The sequence below is a fragment of the Symsagittifera roscoffensis genome, chromosome 7 (assembly GCF_963678635.1).
Source record: "Symsagittifera roscoffensis chromosome 7, txSymRosc1.1, whole genome shotgun sequence".
Classification (NCBI taxonomy): Eukaryota; Metazoa; Xenacoelomorpha; order Acoela; family Convolutidae; genus Symsagittifera; species Symsagittifera roscoffensis.
In genome coordinates this window covers 50,448,388-50,471,860 of record NC_087068.1, presented here as the reverse complement: position 1 = coordinate 50,471,860, position 23,473 = coordinate 50,448,388, and the positions used below count along the sequence as shown (strand labels likewise).

The following is a 23,473-nucleotide window of genomic DNA, read 5'->3' as shown; positions in this document are numbered from 1 at the left end:
TTTCAACCCTTCCACGTTCCAAGCAGTGCCGATAGTCAATTTTTCTTTGTAACTCGGTTGTGCTTGACAAAATAAACCCCATCGGGATCTTCCCGTCGCACAGCTTTCAATTCTTCTCTGAATTTTTTGTTTTCAAGCTGTTGGCTTTTTGTCAAGTCTTTATTGATGTAAATATTTGTGTAATGTTCGAACTCCTTGAGTTTTTTTGCCAGTTTCAGGATGTTTTGAGCTTGCAGCTCTGATGTCAAAGAGACAAGTATCAACTGTTCTCCATTTTCGTTATCTTTACCAATTCGTTTTGTACTAGTAACGTCAATATCTGTTCCTAAGTCTGCACTCAGCTGCAGCATGAATTCTTTGTCCTTCGTTTCGTCAGCCTTTTTTACTCCCCAGACAATGACGTTTTTCGTTTTCCGTTTCGACTCCGCCTCTTCCTTACGAACCCCTTGTAATATTGTGCTGTATGAAGGTGCGTTGCTTTTAGGCGCTTCGACAGTGGTGGTAGACGCTTGGAGTTGGTTCTGTAACTGTTCGATTGCTTTCTCCTGATTGTCTAGTTTTTCGGCGGCACAAAAACCGCAGTACAGTGGTAGTTTAAGGAAGTCCTTTGGCACTACCTTCGGTATCCAAACCTCAACCCACGCACCACACCTGTCGCCCATCGAACATTGAACCAGTGTGTTGCTCCTTCTTCTTCTTTAGCTTTTCTAACCATCGTATATGAAATTATTTAATCAGTTTATCACAACAATTAGACTCTAGTATTTAATTTAAGTAGAAAATAAGTCAGTAAAACTTCTGTTGACATAGGAACGTTTTCGCTATAACTAGCATCATCAGATATGTTTAATTTAAATATAGGCATGTAAATCTAATAATTAAATTCAACTACTCAAATCAAAACAATCACTCGGGAACTACTTCTAGACACTATCGATTAATGCAACTACAAGTCAAGGTTGTTCGAGTAGAAGGACCCTTGTTATATACTCTGATTTTATGTTTTGTATTATTAACTTGTGTTAACTAATTGTCATGTCCTTTTTGTCGTTTCGGCATTAACATTGTGTGAAACGGATTGATGTTTTGACACATTGCATGCTTTTGCATGTTAATTTTAATTAAGGTTAACAAAGGCAACAAGGATGACTGAAGTAGGGTGCTACATTGACGGATGCACCTACACTATCCCCACGGTCTCCGATGCCGCCGGAGCTGTCATGCTTGTGCATCACTTGTACACGGCACACCCAGTCCCTAATACTGCGAAAGCTCCACCCATACCTCAACAACGCGTATCATTCAAGATTCACGAGGACGCTTGGGACTGTTTCACGAGGGAATGGGACGTATTCAAACAGGCAAGCAGCATTCCGAAAAGGTCGCGTGAGTATATATCTTGTGATCTGTTGCGCAGCTGAACTCAAGTCAAGTGTGCAAAAGGAGGACCCGCAAATCACGGCTAAAACCGAAGCTGAAATCTTGAACGCCATCAAAAGACACGCCGTGATCAACGTTGCTTCCAGTATATTACAGATTGAGCTCTTGTCGATCAGACAGGACCACACGGAGCCGATCAGACAGTTTGCTGCTCACGCCCTTGGTAAAGACCGTAATTGTAGGCCCAAAGAGCAATGCACCCGAACTGGATGCGACACAACCATCGACTTTAGTCAGAAAATGGTCAAGCTTGTTATTCTCACCGGAATGTCTGACGAAGACATTAAGAAGGACGTGATGGGCATCGATGGTTTAGACGGTAATCGCTCAATCAGACTATAGCCATCATCGAGACGAAGAAGATGGCTGCTCGTTCCATTTCTGGTTCGATTGCATCTCCAAGTGGTCCGTTGTCCGCTGTGCCAAACCCAAGAACACCTATGAAAATTTCTCCTAGCGACACGCGTCTATCCAATAAGGGTAAATGCCAGACATGTAAAGGCGAGTTTTTGATGAATCGGGTGAGAACAGTGGCCGGGACCGACGTTATTGTCACTGACAAGTTTTGCAAGATTTGCTGGAAGAAAAAACTATCAGAATTCCGCAATAAGAAAGGCCAAAATATAGGCGGGCGCTTTCTTCCACATGTTTGGGGTCGCGGTCAGTGAAGACACAAGTCCAACATGGGCGCATCCTGTAACAGCCGCTGGTGTTGATCATGCGAGGGCACAGCAGGCTATTGTTGTCTCAAACTACATATTCGACGGCACATCCGGTTGGAAACAGGCAGCATCGATGCCACATCCAATTGTCAAGTTGCGTGTCTCTATTGACGCGTCAGATTACAGCCACTTACGTCTTAAGCACCCCAACTTGTCGCCTACAACTCTGTCAATTGTGGCCGATACAGGCGCGCAGTCATGTCTTATGGGTAAAAAGGTGTTAGATCGTCTCGGCTTAAATACATCCGACCTTGTCCAGGTCAAGTAGCGAATGCAGGCCATCAATGGGGAAAACATCGATTTCCTGGGTGCCCTATTCCTGAGTACATCTGGCACGAACCGTCCACAGGCCGGAAGGCTACAACAGCGGCCCTGGGTTATGTGAAAGAGTTTACTGACCTGTTCTACCTAAGTCGCCAAGCCATGAACGAATTGGGTATCATTAACGCCAATTTTTCCCTTATCTGCTCCACTGCTTCCGCTGGAATAGAAGCGCAACCGACATCTGGTAATGCTCCTTGTGGCTACCCAATTCACCACCACCCACAGGGCCGCCCTGGGAAACTCCCGTTTGCTCAGGTCCCGGAAATAATCCCGAAGATGAAAGAATGGCTTCTCAAAACATTCTCGGCGTCTGCATTCAATAAATGCCCTCACCAGCCGTGCATATGGTATACGGCAGTTACCGTGCCCGTGCATGGCGTGAGCAGGTTAAAGCCTAGCTCGACCAGGACGAGGCTCTGGGCATAATCGAAAAGGTTCCTTCGGGAGTGCCTACAAAATGGCAAGCACGAATGCACGTCGTGCCAAAACAGGACGGCACGCCACGTTCCACTGTTGACATGCGCCCACTAAACACCCACTGTGTTAGGGAGACACATCACACTGTTCCTCCTTTTAAACAAGCACGCATCGTACCGGCGGGTACATGGAGAGCTGTGACTGATGCCTGGAATGGCTAACACTCAGTTCCACTCGCTGAGGAGGATCGGCATTTTACTACCTTTATCACGGAATACGGCAGATACCAATATAAAGTGGCACCTCAAGGTTACCTAGCCTCGGGGGATGGCTAAAACCAACGGTATGACAATATTATAGCCACCTTCCCCAGGAAGATTAAATGCGTGGACGACGCACTATTATGGGACGAGTTGCTGGAAGTACTTGGGTGGAGAGTTATTGACTATCTGACGCTAATTGGTAACAGCGAAATCATCGTAAATCCTAAAAAGTTCCAATTTTGCGAGCGTGTTGTTGAATTTGCGTGTTGTTGAAACTACGGCCAAAGTACCTGGACGCCATAAAGAAATTTCCGCGACCTACAAACGTTTCCAACATAAAGGCTTAGTTTGGACTCGTCAACCAAGTGTCGCACTACGCGCAGTCGACAGCACTCATGACCCTTTTTAAGCCACTAATGACTCCAAAGTCCAGATTCAAGTGGGACGACGCACTGGAGAACGCACTCCAGCAGTCCAAGGATGAAATCATTAAGGCCATCGAAACTGGAGTGAAATTATTTGACCCCAACCGAATCACCCTGCTCAGTCCGCACGGTTCTAAGGCCGGAATCGGATATTTCCTGTACCAAAAGTACTGTGCATGTTCTTCGACTACTACGGGATGCTCCAGCAATGGCTGGAGGATAACCCTGGCTGGATCCCGCTTCCTCAAGAAAGCTGAACAGAACTACTGGCCAGTGGAAGGCGAGGCCCTTGCTGTCAAATGGGCTCTAGTAGACCCACGATTTTTCACTTGGGGATGCAATGACCTCCACATTCAGACGGACCACCCGCCGCTTGTCAAGCTTCTGGGCAACCGCGCACTAGATGAGATTGATAACAACCGACTTCTCTCATTTAAGGAGAAGACGATGCTGTAGAGATTCAAGATATCATATGTGCCCGGCTTCCAGATCCCTGCGCCAGTCGCAACTTCGCGACGCCCAAATGACATAGCCGAGGACGTGAAAACGAATCTCACTTTATTGCTGCGTTAAACGCCATGAGGGTTGTCGATGACATCGATCACGCCAAGGAAGAGATTAAAGCCGCGGCCAGGCCAGGCTTGGCCCAGTTACATGCTGTCACGTGGCTGGCAGCGCGTGCGAGATGAAATTTAGTCGAGACATTCACATGCTCCAACTTATGAACATGGCCAATAATGGCTTACCAGACACGCCCCAGCTAATGTTTCCTCATCTCCTCGGTTTTTGGCGTTTTCGAGACAGTCTCTCGGCATTAGATAGAGTCATCACATACGGAAACCGCACTGTCATTCAGGCAAGCCTCAGAAGTGAAGTTTGCCAGCATCTGCATAGGTCTCACCAGGGGGGTCACTCAGATGATGAGCCGAGCTAACGCGTCGATAGTTTGTCATGGAATTACCACGGACATCCAGTAGGTTCATAAACAGTGTCGCACATGTGACTCCATATCACCCAGCCAACCGCGTCTACCAGCCGCCAAGCCATTTGGCGCGATGCTACCCTTGCAGGCAGTTGCAACCGATTGTTTCAATGTGCGGGGAAAGAATTACCTCCTAACGGTAGACAGGTTTAACAATTGGCCTGACTTGAGACAAGCTAGCGCAGCCACCGCAGATACCGGAGCCGCTGGTCTGATAAAAGCGCTGCGGGAATTGTTTGCCCAATTTGATGTACCAGAGCACTTGTCCAGTGACGGCGGACTGGAATACACGTCGCCCATCATGAAGGATTTCATGTCGCGGTGAGGTATCACCCATAGACTATGTTCAGCTTATCATTCCCAGTCCAACGGCCGTGCAGAGGTTGCGGTAAAGGCCATGAAACGTCTTCTTGTGGACAATATGGACAAAAGCGGAAACATAAACACAGATGCCGTTATGCGTGGCATACTCCATCTCCGAAACACACCAGAACGTGACAACGGCCTGTCCCCTGCCCAGGTGCTTCTCGGTCGCTCTCTTCGTGACTCTCTTCGTGCACCATCTCTTTTTGCAAACAGAGTTTCCGTTTTTGATGAAACCAGCCCGGTCGATCATCATTGGAAGCACACATGGCGAGCAAAGGAAAATGCTCTTCGAGCTAGGCTGGCAAAGCAGGTCGATAGACTAGACAGCAATACACGCAAGCTTGCTCCTCTGTTTATAGAAGACACAGTTAGGATTCAGAACCAGAGTGGCAGTCACCGACTCAGGGAATGTCGCCGACTCAGAACCAGAGTGGCAGATAGGTGCCAATGACCAATACACCATCCGGGTGGACGGTTCTTGCCGTCTCACTCTATGCTAATTCCGCTTCCTGAAGAAATTCCAGCGTTTCGAGGTCCGCGCAGAAGGAGAATTCCGTTCCATACTTCCACATCGGAAGCCACTCGACACTGATTCTTCACCCTCTCTGGAAACACCTACGTTACCCGATGATTATATGACGCCCTAAGGAAACCAACACAATTTCATCAGCGAACAGGGTGTTCAGGAGATCGAGGAGTCCGCCACTCCAGCTCCAGTGGACAAAGTACACGAAATCGGTTGAACCGGCCGCACCGCATCTGACATCGTCAACCCTCCTGCTAAATCCAACGTTACATCATCGGAACCGAAAGCCAGCGATCCACCCACCCACCCCCATCACACCCAGTGGCATCGCCAGTACCAGGCCAAGTCGCTGACCCTGCGCTCGATGCGGTTTTAGGCAGACCGAAGAGGATCCGCCGCCCGCCTCCCAAGTTTGGGGGTGACGATGCATGGACGACAGGCGCCTTCATCACCAATCCTAAATCAGGGTCCTCGTATGTGTCAGTCGTTAAAGGCGCACCATGCCACCAAGGCGTTTATTGCGCCTCCAACGACTTGGGGGGATGTTCGAGTAGAAGGACCCTTGTCATTTACTGTTTTTTGTTTTTACGTATTGTATTTGTAACTTGTGTTAACTAATTGTCATGTCCTACTGTCGTTTCAGAATTAACATTGTGTGAAACGGATTGATATTTTGACACATTGCATGCTTTTGCAAAGATGTTCGATTCTAATAATATATTCAGCGCAAGGTTTCAATAAATTTCAGAACATTAGGTCACTTGAGTCGGCGACATTCCCAATCAAGGTTTTCTTTTGCGCCAAGCGTAGCACTCACGAATCCACTCTTGATGCTCATTATCAGGAACAAGACAGTTTTCTTCAAATTGATTGTTATTTGGAAAATGGCGAAAAGCAATTTGACTCTAGGTTGATCTTGTTAACTTTCCCGCATTTTAAATTTTGGCTGTTCTGATTTTATGACTTTCTGTTTTAGTTATCGCGAAAAACTTGAGCATGACGAGCCCATTCAAAATTTTAAAAAATCCATTTACACCAAAAATGACTATAACTTCTTTCATATGACCGACTTGCACATAAGATTATCACAACAATTAGGCTAAGTTTATTGAAAATCTAAGAATATCTTAGAAATCCTCCATAGACTGAAGTTTTATAATTTACGTTTAAATCATTCTCTCATATAATATTAATAATAATGAAGGATTTAGGATAAGTTCCAGGAGAATTGCTTCCCTGTCACTTTCAGAATATGAGATGTTCTAATTTAACTATCTCTCTCTCTCTCATTATTCTATCTGTTGTCCTTGTTTACAGCTCAATTTTTCGATCTTCTGTTTTTTTTGGTGGGTTATGTACTATGAGAAAATTTGTCTGCCAATTTCATGACGAGTTCCAAAAAATTCTGTTGCAATTAATTGAAATTTCTCAACTGTAAAATTTATTGAATTGCCATGGAATTTTTTAAACTCATTATCAAAATGCCAATTAACTTAATAACCATAGTAGAAAAAATAGGGATCAATGTTAATAATTTGATCGAAAACGTTTTCGGCTTTCTCGCCATAATCAGTCAAATTACAACCTGATAATCAACTTTATAATCACTCAAATGAGGATTTTTCCAGGTACTTCAAATGGATGCGCAAGCTCTACAACAACTTAGAAAGCATATGAAAGAATTGGCCACTAAACGCGAAGTATTAATCGCCAAATTGGAGAGAAAATATGGTTCCAATGAATGTGAAATGGAACAAGTATTGGATTGGGATGACGAGGATGACGGGTATGTGCGACAATAAAATTGATTAAATATTTCGAACACTCTTAGTTATATGCTAAATGCGATAGAAAAAATGTTATACTTGTCGACGTCTAACCAAAGCGAGGTTTGAACGCACGACGTTTGTGTTAAGAGACGCTTGCCTACCCGGGTCTAGGACAACAAGCCGACGGGACTTCAAGCAAGTCGAAATTAAAACATTACAAGTACCTAAAAAACGCTAAATTTTTAAAGTTCAGCGGTTTGCCTAAAATAAGCGATGCCCGCAAAAATCCCTACCGAAAAGAAGCTTTAGAACACGATGAAAAACAATTATTTGATGTTGTACATTAACTGGGTGTTGGAAAAGAAGACATTTCTGGTTTCCGTAGGCTTGGCAAATACAATCCACAAAACCCTCGAGCAAAGCAAATTCTTGTTAAGTTCTCAAATACTTATACAGCTGATAAAATATTAGCACGTGCACCAAGTATTCGAACCAACATTCAATGGCGAGTCATATCGGGTTTTCATTTCAAAATCTATAAACAAGGAAGAGCGACACTACATTCACTACCTTATGAAAGTTCAGCTTAACGCTGAAATATCGTCCTTGTTTGAGCACAATTACTGGAAAAAATTGATTTATGACTACTTTATTGGCGATTTTGGAAAATTTCGAGAAACTCTAAATAAAACGAAATTTGTTTAAGTCCCCAATAAAGTTCAAAAGATGTACCAAGGAGAACAGCACACAGAATGTCGCTGCCACCGTGGAGAACGCAGCAAAAAAAATTCGCATTACATAAAGTAATGCGCGGAAGAATTAAACTGCGCGGAAGAATTTTCCAGAATTTCATGCCAAGGTCACAAGATTAATAGATTTAGTCGATAGTAGTGCGGAAATTGACAAAGTTGAAAAGGACAAAAGCTGTCTGCAGATTAAGTGACGTCAAAATTATTTAATTGGTTTAAATGATTAAGGAAGTCAAATCTCCGCGGAAAATAATTTACGAGAATTCCTCCGACGACCAGGACAAGCAGAACTATTTTCAATATTCCTCTCGTCTATGTATACAAAGTCGACAACAATCTTTGAAGGGGACAGTGGCAGTGATTGCGTAAAATTGCTTACTACTGTATTTGTTTTCGAAAAGGAAATAATTGAAATTTGCATGAACTTGGACATAACCAAGAGTAAAGTACTTGTCGAAATTCCACCGATACTGTATAAAAAAAATGTGCATTACCCTTTCTCATTCTTTATCACAGTTATTCAGATGAATTTTACAAACAGCTGTTTTCCAAATGACTGGAAACAAGCAATTACAAGTCCACTCTTTAGAAAAGGTGATAAATGTAATGTTAAAAAGTACAGACCGGTAACTTGGTTTTCAATAAATTCTAAAATCCTACAAAAGATTGTTTTTAGACGACTCGACGCTATTATCATTACCTTACTTTTTTCATGCAGCCTAGTTTGGCTTACGGAAAAGGCGGTTATCGATTCTCCGATTAATCATTTATTGCAAAAGTATACCCAGGGCATTGAAAGTCAAATTGATGTTGATATAATCTTTACTGACTACAGTAAGGTTTTTGAAAGAGTGGGTCATGGTCTGCTTTCTTTTGAAAAAGCTCTATGAAACTGGCATCTGAAACAATGTCGTGAAATTAATCGAATCATATCTGACAAATCGTGTACAAGTTGTGTGCATAAATGGAATTTACTCGTAACAAATAAAAGTTACTGGCGGTGTCCCGCAATGGAGTATTTTGGGGCCCATACTGTTTCGCGTTTTTGTTAATGATCTTCCGAAGTTGTGCGCACAATCCTTTCCCCTACTTTTTGCCAATGACGCCAAATTTCATAGCGTGGTTGTATGCTCAATAGATATTCAAAGTGATTTGAATGTGCTGTACAACCGGTCCGTTAGAAACAACTTGCCTTTCAATATGGATAAATGATCCCTTATCAAATTGTGCAATTACGAAAAAAAAACGTAGGAAATGAAGTTATTAAAATCGAGGAAGCCCTATCTGATTTGGGCCTCATGCTTTTCTGCCAATTAAAATGGAATTTTTATACTTGCGTTATATCGCAGGTGGTTAAAAGTTCCGCTTCGCTTCTGTGTCAGTTTTTTTTGCTGTCTGTTTTTGCATTACTATTTTATAGCGCAATGTGTTATTTTGCGTTGCAAGTGTTGCGAAACTCTGCTTGGCCTCTGTTTAAAATTGTCTACCTAGGTAGTGAGAATCATATCACCGTCGCCTTTTTCTTTCGCTTAGTTCAGCTGAATCATCACAGCGAAAATGAAAACTTGATTTCTATCCAGCTTTCAAAAATGTTCGTGATTCGAAACATTGTGAACCATTTCTCGGAAAGATTATTCATGAATAAAGAGGCATGCTGTTTTGAAATAGTTATTCACCTTTCCGTTCCGACTTTAGAAGAATGTGGGGAATATATGCTTGGGCGATGTTTTTAATCAGACCAATTTCAAAAAGACTAATAGCGCGATTGGGAGCTCGATCCCATGACCTACCGGAGCCCTACCGTGCTCGCACACCGCTCTATTAGTGTGACTGCATGGTCAGTCTGAAACGAGACCTACTAAACTGCTCGCTTTAAGCTTTGATGCTGAAAGAGTAATGCGAATTATTTAGCCTGGTGAATCATCCTGCACTATAAAATCGTTCCAAATTTAACTGAGACAAGCTTATTGTTCTTAATAATTTCGTCTACGACTCAGTTGTTAACACTTTAATAAATTTTATAACACTTCAATAACTTATCAGCCTAAAACCAGTTGATGGGTAGTCGGGTCATTCAGGGCTTTGCTCTGATATGAGCAATTTTGTATTAATTTAATAAGGGGCGTTAAAAATTCATTGTATTTTAACTTGCGTATGGGGGATAAATGAAGACAAAACGAAGAAAAATTTTTCGTTTTTATTTTCTTTCGGTTATTCAACCAAAATTGTTTTCAATTGGCCTTAAAATGCAGTCGGAACATTCTGGGCTTCGCCCTCAGATACGAGCAGTCTTGTTCCGGTTTACAAATTGTCCAGTGCTCTATATCTTTTTATGCTATGCTCGGGAACTAGGCTTGCTACTTGCATGTATCTGTGACGTATTTAGAGATATACTGCATAGCTAATTTTTGTCACTCAATTGTAAATTTTCGAAATCTATAGTTTTGCTAGACAAAAAAAGCGGAAAGTATCAAGTATCCTTAGCTGATTTTTTAATCTTTCACTGTTTTAATTCGAGTATTTTTTAAATTTGTATGTTTTTGATACTTTTTGATACGTTTTTCTAAAAAGTACTGTGAATCGGATGTTAAATCGATTAGTTTCTAATGATCATATTTTTGTGTGTAGAAGCAATGACCAAGAAGCAGTGTGTCATCAGAGTGATAAGGAGAATTGTGCTCCTGAAGAGGAAGAAACTGAAGATGCAGAAGATTGTGAAATGGTGAGAGAATTGAACCAGGGGTGTTTTTAATGATGTTTTTTATGGACCATTTGAGTTTTCACCTATTTAAGTCCCAAGGCTGATTTATGCTATGGAAACAAGAATAGCGGGTTGTTATGCAAGTACAACAGAATTTTGCAACCACTAGGTAAAGAAATTAAGAAAATCAAGATTTTTAAAAAACTTTTCTCGAAAACAACTTTACCGATTTTCAAAAAAGTGGTATCAACGGAGAGACTGGTTGAGCGACTGGTTACTCCCCTGGGTGCCTGGATATTCATTTAGTCTCTTTTTACTTAACCGGACGTTTTACGAAATTTTCAATGGAGAGAATTTTCGACCTATTTGTTTGGATTATTTCCATTTTCTCGAAAACTGGAATGAAAATCTGATTGATGGGATCAAGAGAAAGCGTGAACCCATCAATCCGCTGATCCTCTTTGCTCAAGCTGCCCCAGTGCCAAATCTCAGATTAAGGGTTCCATCGAATTTGGTTTGTTCTGCATATTCTGTTACGACCTTGGAATTGCTCAAACGAACTTAAAGTTTATAAGAAATGTATCGATCCCAAATTTTTGATTCGCTCAAAGAATAATCATAGGAATTCAGGCGTGGGAACATATTGGAGTGCAGCCTGTATTTAGACAAACGCGTATTCATACTCGTCAGTATTTAGACAAATACTGTATGAACCAATCAGAATCGAGAAAAGACATAAATAATCCAAAATAAATAATAATTATTTATTAATTTCTTGTCTCGATTCTGATTGGTTGAAACAGTAATTGTCTAAATACTGACGAGTCTGAATACGCGGTTGTATAAATACTGCTATGTAACCGAACATATTGAAGCCCTTTTGAGTCATGATCAGGGGCTTGACGACCTTTTTTTTTAGGTCGACCAAATTGATTTTCCGAGCTGTCCTAAAGAACTAAAAAGACGCTGTTTTGGCAAAATTTTCTGCGCCGCAAGCAAATTTTTGAAAAAAGAGGTAAAAAAACCGTTTTTGGGCACTTTTTTGGAAAATTTTGACAAAAAAATCGCGTTTTTTTTGTCGCGCACTCCCCCTCAAAGTCAGTATATATTGGCGCCTTTGGAAAATTTTAAGGGTAGGTAGGCCAAAAATGGATTTCTTAAAAAGTACTAAAGGTGGGACCCTTTGGGGCGGCAGGGGGTCGAATCCCTAAGAGAAGGCGTCCGCCCCCGTAACCCCCCCCCCCCCCCCCCCTAAATCCGCCCCTGGTCATGATTTTGATTCTAGAAAAATCTTAAGAAACCAGAATTTTTCTGTTTTTCAGATTACGAAATTTACGAATGACACAAGACGGAGATCTAAATTCAAATCAGCTTTTTCTGAAAATTAATTTGACTTAACTGCCTCTCATTTAGGTTTTTTTACTGAATTCGATCACCCTAATTGGAAAAGAATATACGAAAATTTTATGATATTACGAAAATTTAGCGAAATTGAATGATAATAAAATGACGTCTGCTTACGATTTTTCTTATTTTGGATTCTAATCGCAACATATTTTCAGAGTGCCCAAGAAGTTGAAATGGACGAGACTGTTCTAAAAATTCATAACGAGACGCTGAAAAAATCCGGAGCAGCGGCACTTGAGAAAACATTGAATCAAACGTCAAATATGAACGAGTCAGTGGCATGTTACTTAGGCCATCTTTCACGAACTGCAAAAGCGCTCTTTGTTGATGCTTCTATGGCTTCGAACATTTCTTCTGAAGATATGGAACAAAAAATCGCAGATATCCACGAGACGGTTGATAACAACTTGAACGATTTTGTTCAAGTGGCAGTTGAAACTGAACTTGAACTTGAAGAAACTCGACTGCAGAATTTGGCCGAGGATGATGAAGCTGACGTGAGGCGATCTTCAAGAAAAAAGTATCCACGGGGTTTCAATCTTAACCGGGCTGTTGATGATCTTAAAATAAGAGAGGAGGAAACAAAAAGAGAGAAAAAGCTGATTGACGCTGAATAAACTTGATTTGAAAACATTTTCCTTTTGCGTTTGTTGAAATTATTGATTTTCTTGAATTATGAAATGTTGAATTATTTAAATCATCTTGAAGAGCGTACATATGATTTTTTTTGTGTACAAAGAGTAGTTTGTGTTGGTCGACTGCTAATTTATTTTTCGCCATAAGTTGTAGCCAGATGCCTAAATACGAAAACGTGTATGTAGAGAATGCCAGATTGCAATATTCCCATATATATTCTTCGATAGCAAATTCGTGTTCGAGTGATTCATTGGATTTTTATATCACAATTCATTGAATTCACTCGAGAGAACATCAAAAAGGCAGTTCTACCTGTCGAGTATTGTCTCTTAATCCATTCTTCACGCGCTCGGTTTTAAATACAATTTCATAGAAAGAAATCACACAAGTAAAATATAAAAAAATGACAACAAAAAAATGAAAATAAAAAAGTTGATGCAAAATAAAGAAATTGAAAAAGAAAATAGATTTTTGTTTCTAGTTATTCTTTTTTATTTTCTCCATTTGTTTTTAGTATCGCCAAAAGGCTTCAACTACCTCTCCATTATAACACAAGCGAGCTTGTGAGCGTAGTGTATTATTATGGACAGTTTTTTCAACCTAACTCTTTTCGTCGTTTCTTTTTGTCGTTTTCTCGAATTTCTTTTTGTTTTCTCATTTGTTTGCAATGCGCAGCTTCGCCTCTTTCTAAAATTCAAAGTTGCCAAAATTTTTATCTAATCTGAGCCCTTTGAACAGTTCAAAACTGACTTATTTTGCAGGTCAATTCTTTTCGCCTTTTGATTGGCTGACATAATTTTCGTGCATGAAGGGTTCCTCTTGGGTGACCTAATGTAAAGTTTAGTAGAACTACAATACCGCGCAACAATCAATTTTTAATTCTTCGAAAGGAAGACGAAACGAGGGTCTATGTTTACTTGCGAATCATTCGCGGTCTGTCAAAAGTGAGCACTTAAATTTGAAGTGCTCAGCTGAATTTTTCTTTACCACTCAAGGTTCAGATTCAGATTTCAAATTATAATATAGAATAAGTTGGCGGCCGATGTTAGCCTTTAAAAAAAATTGCATTTTTGAATTAGCATATTTTTTAAAATGACTATTCCACGTATCATATCTTCGTGTCTCGAATGTAGTGCAAGGCCTTTTTTGTCTAAGCTCGTGTTTATTTTGAAAATAGCTAATGTTTTTGAGAGCTTTATTGTCAACGGTATAAAAATAGTTTTGGTTTCTTTGATAATAATAATAAATTGTTTTCAAACCAATGATATACACAAAATTAAGTTCATTAGTTTAAGATTAATATAGGTTTGAGAGGGCATCCTAAAAATTTCAAACGAATGTGCCGAGGGATGCCTCAGAAAGCAAAACAGTTTAAAGTAAATCTCAATTCTTATAATTCAAACATTAGTAATTTTAGCTAATTTTTTACCTTAAAAAGAATGACCCATGCCTTGAGAAAGTAACACTACAGTCAGCCCAATAATCTTAATTTAAATCCACAAAATTTATCAGAAATAATCCGAACAGCCCAGAATAAAATTGTCAAGAAAGTTTTGATGAAAATGGTCCCAACTGCCCTTTGAAAGACTATTGATAAAATCCGGATAACTCTAAAAAATGAAATTTAATTGTTTAAAGATGGACCTAATCCGCAAACTTAAAGATTGATCAATTGTCTATGCGTTTTGCCTCGAGCTTTTTTTGTGAACAAGTCCGGCTACTAGCGAGATTATCCAGATATTCTTTGTTCAGTAAAGGTTTTATTGCATTTCCTATTTTATCGCCACGTAGTATTTTGCCGGAAAGCTTCAAATCTTCATTTCGATGTAAGTTCTGTATTGAATATTATCTATGTGGAATAACAATGTTTTTTATTGACTGAAATTTTTTCCTTCGAAACATCACCCGTACTAATCTACGACGTTTTTTTTTTCAACTAGTTTATCTTAATCTACTAGCTGTTCCGTAAAGCAGAACACCAAATTGAATTATTGTTTGGATCGAACTTCTGTATGGTTTCTGTATGCTATGTTGTTTTGAATTTATGGTTTTCCTTAATTGGTAATAATTTCTGGAGAAACGACTTAGTTTTTTCTTGAGTAATTTTATGTGCTCAACAAAGTTCAGTTCGCGATCTAGTTCAGTTCGCGTACAGTCTTTAGTATTTAGAAATTTAAATGTTTTCAATAGAATCCCTACTCATTTTGACTTTCATATAATTTATTTTTCTAGATTTTGTGAAATTAATCAGTTTGGTTTTGTCAGTTTTAAGTGATAACTTGTTTTCAATTAAGCATTTGCAGCTCAGCGTGTCATTGTCCCGTTTGTTTATCAGAGCTGTATCTTCCGCGTAGATAATAGTATGAAAATGGTGGCAACACGTATCAATATCATTCATGTAAATGAGGAAGAGTAGGGGACCAAGAATAGAAGCTTGGGGAACTCTAAATTTTTTGTTTTCAATTTGCGAAGTAAACGGCTCTATAAAGGCTTAATGACTTCTATCGTTCAACTTTGATTCAATCAAGTCATTCACTTTCCCTCTAATTCCAAAATTTTGATTTTTTCGAGTAAGATAGATTACTTAACTGTATCAAACGCTTTTTTCAAATACAAAAATAATACATTTTTAGATTTGTTCTCCCAGCTGTCCCAAATGCTTTGAGATAGCTCTATTAGTGCATCAGTAGTTCTCAATTTTTGTCTGACACCAAATTGATTTGGTGTAAGAAGATCGAATTTTTCATGATAACTAGTTATGCGATTATGGAGCAAACGCTCAAGAACTTTACTTAGAGTGCGAAGTATTGAAATGGGTCTAAAATTTCCGAGATGTGAGATCACATCTTTGTGAATTGGTAATATTTTAGCCAACTTGAAACTACCGGATAAAATGGAGTGCATTAAGCAAGGATTGAAGATATTTATAATTGCTGGTACAAAAGCACATATATTTTTAGAAGCCTTAGGCAAATTGGATTTTTTAAAAATCTTTGCCAGTAACTTCCGAGAGAACTTTAAAGAACTGCCGGCATTCGTTTTTTGATTTGCAGTTGAGTTTGTTTGGATAATAATTTTTCTTCGCTTTGCTTATAACATATTTCGTCCGATTTTTTTTTGTTTACAAAGTTTATCTTCAGGTTCTTGGTTTTTAAGATGCAATTAATCACGGTGGAGTTTGTTTCGTTTGTTTACAGAATTTGTCACTCGTTATTTATCCAGTTTTTTATGACTTTTGGTGTCCAATTTTTTTGGAACTAACCGTGCAATTTCGCGATCCAAGATCTCAAGGAAATTATCACCAGTCGAGTTGCAATTATTAAAGTTTTTGCATGATTTCTGTATTTCATGTTGTAAACGAAAAACCAGCCTCTCACATACAAAGTCTTTGCTTGAATAATCCAAGCTCTATGTTTGGCTTTACGATTTCCTTCAACAGCATCAACTGCGGAATTAGTTTCACTTTTAACAGTAAAGTGATCACTTACTGTGTTTTTTTTTTGTATTTCAACTGCACAGTTTTTGTTATAATTGCTGTAAAAAACATCACTCAGTGATTTAGAAATGTTTTGTTCCCCGTGAAGCAGATGATTTGACAAATTGAAAATTGAAACTGCAAAATAGCTTTTGAATGATTTTTCTGCGGGAGTTAGATCTTAAGTGGTCGATTTTTAAATCCTCGAATAGAGTTTGTTCACTCGTTTCAGGAACGTTAATGTCATTCATAATTAAATTTTTGATTACAGAATTAACTGTTTTAAAAGCAGTTCGAAGTTGTAACGCATTTTATAGTTCTTAAAATTGTTGAATGGTGAAAATGAAGTCCGATGTAAACAATCATTGGAATTCGTTTTCATCTTTTCAAGATAAAAAAGAAACTTCATTGCCACCTTTTCAATGAATCAACATTCATTGAAAACTACCAAAAATGAAATTCGTTTGAGAAGGTCCTAATTTTAATAAAAAGTACGAATAAGTAATTCTGAAGCAGAAATAAAAAAATGATCAGTTTGATCATGAGACGCCGAGGACGCACGGCTTATAAACACATAAAAATTAGCAGAGAATCGGAAATTGTAATTCTACAAAAATGAACGCTTTGGAGAATAATTGAGACACTGACTTCGAATACTTCGTTATTTCTAACACCGCCATTCGCATTGTTTTCTGTGTTTAAATCGACTATTTTTATCTGACAATTATGGAACGTTTGATCAAATTAAGTTGTGTTTTTGCGAGGGATTAAAAAAACTTCTGAGTATACAGAAGCTTAGCTTCAAAACAATGTCACTCTGGAAAATGGTAACTTCCATATAGAAATCCAAATTAAATTTCTTCGTAGTCGTAAAGGTCTAGATAACACCAACATGTTTTTATCGAATAAAAGTCGAAACTTTGGTGATAGCTTGGATTCTAAAGCAAAACAGCTCTTGAATTATTGTTCTGCGGGAGTTAAATCTTTATTGGTCGATTTTTAAATCCGCGCATAGAGTGTGTTCACTCGTTTCAGAAACGTTGATGTCATTCATAATTAAATCTTTGATAACAGAATTAAATGTTTTAAAAGTAGTTCGAAGTTCGCATTTTATAGTTCTTAAAATTGTTGAATGGTGAAAATGAATTCCGATGTAAACAGTCATTGGAATTCATTTTCATCATTTCAATATAAAAAAGAAACATCAACGCCACACTTTCAATGAATCAACAAACATTGAAAACTACCGAAAATGAAATTCGTTTGAGAAGGTCCTAATTTTAATAAAAAGTAGGAATAAGTAATCCTGAACCAGAAATAAAAAAATGATCAGTTTGATCATGAGACGCCGAGGACGCACGGCTTATAAACACATAAAAATTAGCAGAGAATCGTAAATTGTAATTCTACAAAAAATGAACGCTTTGGAGAATAATTGAGACACTGACTTCGAATACTTCGTTATTTCTAACACCGCCATTCGCATTGTTTTCTGCGTTTGAATCGACTATTTTTATCTGACAATTATGGAATGTTTGTTCAAATTAAGTTGTGTTTTTGCGAGGGATTAAAAAAACTTCTGAGTATACAGCAGCTTAGCTTCAAAACAATGTCACTCTGGAAAATGGTAACTTCCATAAAGAAATCCAAATTAAATTTCTTCGTAGTCGTAAAGGTCTAGATACCACCAACATGTTTTTATCGACTAATAGTCGAAACTTTGGTGATAGCTTGGATTCTAAAGCAAAACAGCTCTTGAATTATTGTTCTGCGGGAGTTAAATCTTTATTGGTCGATTTTTAAATCCGCGCATAGAGTGTGTTCACTCGTTTCAGAAACGTTGATGTCATTCATAATTAAATCTTTGATAACAGAATTAAATGTTTTAAAAGTAGTTCGAACTTCGCATTTTATAGTTCTTAAAATTGTTGAATGGTGAAAATGAATTCCGATGTAAACAGTCATTGGAATTCATTTTCATCATTTCAATATAAAAAAGAAACATCAACGCCACACTTTCAATGAATCAACAAACATTGAAAACTACCAAAAATGATATTAGTTTGAGGTCTTAATTTTACTAAAAAGTACGAATAAATAATTCTGAACCAGATGTAAAAAAAAATGAGCAGTTTGATCATGAGACGCCGAGGACGCACGGCTTAAACACACATAAAAATTAGCAGAGAATCGAAAATTGTAATTCTATAAAAAAGAAAGCTTTGGAGAAAAATTGAGACACTGACTTCGAATACTTCGTTATTTCTAACACCGCCATTCGCATTGTTTTCTGCGTTTCAATCGACTACTTTAATCTGACAATTAGGGAACATTTGTTCAAATTAAGTTGTGTTTTTGCGAGGGATTTAAAAAACTTCTCAATATACAGAAGCTTAGCTTCAAAACAATGTCACACTGGAAATTGGTAACTTCCATATAGAAACCCAAAACATTTTTTTTCGTAGTCTAGATAACACTAACATGTTTTCAAATTCAACACAGAGGCAAAGCCTATATCGACTAAAAGTCGCAACTTTGGTGATAGCTTGGATTTTAAAACAAAATTTCAAGGTCGTTTTTGTCTTTTACATATTTTTTTTTCAATCAACTTTCGTTCATTTTCAAATCATGATAGATTAGATTGCCGAAATCTGGATTAGATTTCCGAATAAGCCGAATGCTTTTTTGCTGATGAAAGATTTGAAAAAATGAAACGAGATTCAAAAAGATTCAACATTTCTTGGATTTTTTTGTGTTGCTATTCTTTTTCCACATACAGCTGTAAATAATTATGCCGCGTTAACTTACGTCCTAAACTTAAGTCTAGTGTTATGGCTATCTTTTAACTCTGCTTGAGTTTTACAGCCACGTGTGACTACAGTTTTTGACCATCGAATACAGTATTTTGATTTTGAAAAACTAAACACAAAAACTACTTGAACTCCCGCAGAAAAACAATATATGCTTGAAAATGTTGTTCACGTTTTCTGTATCTTTATGTTTTCGAGTTTAACCGCAACTTGACTTCAGAAAAAAACAGCACACGTAAATTTTTATCAGTTGTATTATTTGTTTCTTTTCATTAGTTCACCAAAGTACAGTTGTTTTTGAAGCAGATGGCTTGACCATGTACTGTCATTTTTTTGATGAGTTGATATTTATTCGCGTTTACAAGCAAAAAAAACATTGCGAGTTAATGACTGAACTTGGAAATTGTTAAAAAACGATATCTTTTTGTGATTCATTTAGAATGATTTATAAAATTCTTTTGGGGTTTGTTATTTTGCTGGTTTTGTCTGCGGCTATGAGTGTTTGTGTGGCGAACAGAAGTCCGATTGAAAGTAGTCAAATTAGCAATACCCAGGAGAATTCCAAGAAAATACCAGAAACGAAACAACCGATTATTTGAAAATTGGAAAGCGTTAACTACTTCACCAATTTCAGCAATAATTATGAGCAAAAGGAAACAAATATACAATCCAAAGTTTGTAATTTGAAGTTTGAAGTTAAAAAACTTTTAGTTGATTTTTTTTACCGAATTATGCTACTAGAAAACTACAAGACAACAAGACACTTAAACTGGTTAGGCCTAAAACATTTCGATATACAATTTGGTTTTTTCAACTGTTTCTTGACAAATGCATCACTTGTGCTTGACATCTTCCTTCCAATGTCACTTTAAAATGATAAAAGCGTTAAATGAGTTGGTGTGGAAGCATGACTAAAACAGAAAGCAAAAAAAATGAATATGAAAAAATTGCAATCTTCGTCCGATTTTTTTTTGTTTACAAAGTTTATCTTCAGGTTCTTGGTTTTTAAGATGCAATTAATCACGGTGGAGTTTGTTTCGTTTGTTTACAGAATTTGTCACTCGTTATTTATCCAGTTTTTTATGACTTTTGGTGTCCAATTTTTTTTGGAACTAACCGTGCAATTTCGCGATCCAAGATCTCAAGGAAATTATCACCAGTCGAGTTGCAATTATTAAAGTTTTTGCATGATTTCTGTATTTCATGTTGTAAACGAAAAACCAGCCTCTCACATACAAAGTCTTTGCTTGAATAATCCAAGCTCTATGTTTGGCTTTACGATTTCCTTCAACAGCATCAACTGCGGAATTAGTTTCACTTTTAACAGTAAAGTGATCACTTACTGTGTTTTTTTTTTGTATTTCAACTGCACAGTTTTTGTTATAATTGCTGTAAAAAACATCACTCAGTGATTTAGAAATGTTTTGTTCCCCGTGAAGCAGATGATTTGACAAATTGAAAATTGAAACTGCAAAATAGCTTTTGAATGATTTTTCTGCGGGAGTTAGATCTTAAGTGGTCGATTTTTAAATCCTCGAATAGAGTTTGTTCACTCGTTTCAGGAACGTTAATGTCATTCATAATTAAATTTTTGATTACAGAATTAACTGTTTTAAAAGCAGTTCGAAGTTGTAACGCATTTTATAGTTCTTAAAATTGTTGAATGGTGAAAATGAAGTCCGATGTAAACAATCATTGGAATTCGTTTTCATCTTTTCAAGATAAAAAAGAAACTTCATTGCCACCTTTTCAATGAATCAACATTCATTGAAAACTACCAAAAATGAAATTCGTTTGAGAAGGTCCTAATTTTAATAAAAAGTACGAATAAGTAATTCTGAAGCAGAAATAAAAAAATGATCAGTTTGATCATGAGACGCCGAGGACGCACGGCTTATAAACACATAAAAATTAGCAGAGAATCGGAAATTGTAATTCTACAAAAATGAACGCTTTGGAGAATAATTGAGACACTGACTTCGAATACTTCGTTATTTCTAACACCGCCATTCGCATTGTTTTCTGCGTTTAAATCGACTATTTTTATCTGACAATTATGGAACGTTTGATCAAATTAAGTTGTGTTTTTGCGAGGGATTAAAAAAACTTCTGAGTATACAGAAGCTTAGCTTCAAAACAATGTCACTCTGGAAAATGGTAACTTCCATATAGAAATCCAAATTAAATTTCTTCGTAGTCGTAAAGGTCTAGATAACACCAACATGTTTTTATCGAATAAAAGTCGAAACTTTGGTGATAGCTTGGATTCTAAAGCAAAACAGCTCTTGAATTATTGTTCTGCGGGAGTTAAATCTTTATTGGTCGATTTTTAAATCCGCGCATAGAGTGTGTTCACTCGTTTCAGAAACGTTGATGTCATTCATAATTAAATCTTTGATAACAGAATTAAATGTTTTAAAAGTAGTTCGAAGTTCGCATTTTATAGTTCTTAAAATTGTTGAATGGTGAAAATGAATTCCGATGTAAACAGTCATTGGAATTCATTTTCATCATTTCAATATAAAAAAGAAACATCAACGCCACACTTTCAATGAATCAACAAACATTGAAAACTACCGAAAATGAAATTCGTTTGAGAAGGTCCTAATTTTAATAAAAAGTAGGAATAAGTAATCCTGAACCAGAAATAAAAAAATGATCAGTTTGATCATGAGACGCCGAGGACGCACGGCTTATAAACACATAAAAATTAGCAGAGAATCGGAAATTGTAATTCTACAAAAAATGAACGCTTTGGAGAATAATTGAGACACTGACTTCGAATACTTCGTTATTTCTAACACCGCCATTCGCATTGTTTTCTGCGTTTGAATCGACTATTTTTATCTGACAATTATGGAATGTTTGTTCAAATTAAGTTGTGTTTTTGCGAGGGATTAAAAAAACTTCTGAGTATACAGCAGCTTAGCTTCAAAACAATGTCACTCTGGAAAATGGTAACTTCCATAAAGAAATCCAAATTAAATTTCTTCGTAGTCGTAAAGGTCTAGATAACACCAACATGTTTTTATCGACTAATAGTCGAAACTTTGGTGATAGCTTGGATTCTAAAGCAAAACAGCTCTTGAATTATTGTTCTGCGGGAGTTAAATCTTTATTGGTCGATTTTTAAATCCGCGCATAGAGTGTGTTCACTCGTTTCAGAAACGTTGATGTCATTCATAATTAAATCTTTGATAACAGAATTAAATGTTTTAAAAGTAGTTCGAAGTTCGCATTTTATAGTTCTTAAAATTGTTGAATGGTGAAAATGAATTCCGATGTAAACAGTCATTGGAATTCATTTTCATCATTTCAATATAAAAAAGAAACATCAACGCCACACTTTCAATGAATCAACAAACATTGAAAACTACCAAAAATGATATTAGTTTGAGGTCTTAATTTTACTAAAAAGTACGAATAAATAATTCTGAACCAGAAGTAAAAAAAATGAGCAGTTTGATCATGAGACGCCGAGGACGCACGGCTTAAACACACATAAAAATTAGCAGAGAATCGAAAATTGTAATTCTATAAAAAAGAAAGCTTTGGAGAAAAATTGAGACACTGACTTCGAATACTTCGTTATTTCTAACACCGCCATTCGCATTGTTTTCTGCGTTTCAATCGACTACTTTAATCTGACAATTAGGGAACATTTGTTCAAATTAAGTTGTGTTTTTGCGAGGGATTTAAAAAACTTCTCAATATACAGAAGCTTAGCTTCAAAACAATGTCACACTGGAAATTGGTAACTTCCATATAGAAACCCAAAACATTTTTTTTCGTAGTCTAGATAACACTAACATGTTTTCAAATTCAACACAGAGGCAAAGCCTATATCGACTAAAAGTCGCAACTTTGGTGATAGCTTGGATTTTAAAACAAAATTTCAAGGTCGTTTTTGTCTTTTACATATTTTTTTTTCAATCAACTTTCGTTCATTTTCAAATCATGATAGATTAGATTGCCGAAATCTGGATTAGATTTCCGAATAAGCCGAATGCTTTTTTGCTGATGAAAGATTTGAAAAAATGAAACGAGATTCAAAAAGATTCAACATTTCTTGGATTTTTTTGTGTTGCTATTCTTTTTCCACATACAGCTGTAAATAATTATGCCGCGTTAACTTACGTCCTAAACTTAAGTCTAGTGTTATGGCTATCTTTTAACTCTGCTTGAGTTTTACAGCCACGTGTGACTACAGTTTTTGACCATCGAATACAGTATTTTGATTTTGAAAAACTAAACACAAAAACTACTTGAACTCCCGCAGAAAAACAATATATGCTTGAAAATGTTGTTCACGTTTTCTGTATCTTTATGTTTTCGAGTTTAACCGCAACTTGACTTCAGAAAAAAACAGCACACGTAAATTTTTATCAGTTGTATTATTTGTTTCTTTTCATTAGTTCACCAAAGTACAGTTGTTTTTGAAGCAGATGGCTTGACCATGTA

General features: G+C 37.3%; 2 protein-coding genes across 2 annotated transcripts in view; one reads left to right on the top strand and one right to left on the bottom strand.

Annotated features, from left to right (window-relative positions):
* Positions 1-10,103, bottom strand: part of LOC134851354 (uncharacterized) — a 280,704-nt gene extending 270,601 nt beyond the window's left edge. Inside the window, exon 1 of the mRNA XM_063867399.1 lies at positions 10,094-10,103. The gene's annotated coding sequence lies outside the window, so the exon portion shown is untranslated. The remainder of the gene's footprint in view (positions 1-10,093) is intronic.
* On the top strand, positions 6,923-12,873 carry LOC134851355 (uncharacterized). The gene is made up of 3 exons (XM_063867400.1): positions 6,923-7,251; positions 10,612-10,705; positions 12,247-12,873. Exons 1-3 carry the CDS (start codon positions 7,103-7,105, stop codon positions 12,706-12,708), a joined length of 705 nt encoding a protein of 234 aa, XP_063723470.1. The 5' UTR covers positions 6,923-7,102; the 3' UTR covers positions 12,709-12,873.
* Positions 12,874-23,473: the final 10,600 nt, after the last annotated feature.

Excerpts from the sequence above, each read along its gene's own strand:
- LOC134851355 (XM_063867400.1), top strand. The coding sequence starts at position 7,103 with ATGGATGCGCAAGCTCTACAACAACTTAGAAAGCATATGAAAGAATTG. Across the intron at positions 7,252-10,611 it reads TGGGATGACGAGGATGACGG|AAGCAATGACCAAGAAGCAG; the intron begins GTATGTGCGACA and ends TTTTGTGTGTAG. Across the intron at positions 10,706-12,246 it reads ATGCAGAAGATTGTGAAATG|AGTGCCCAAGAAGTTGAAAT; the intron begins GTGAGAGAATTG and ends ACATATTTTCAG.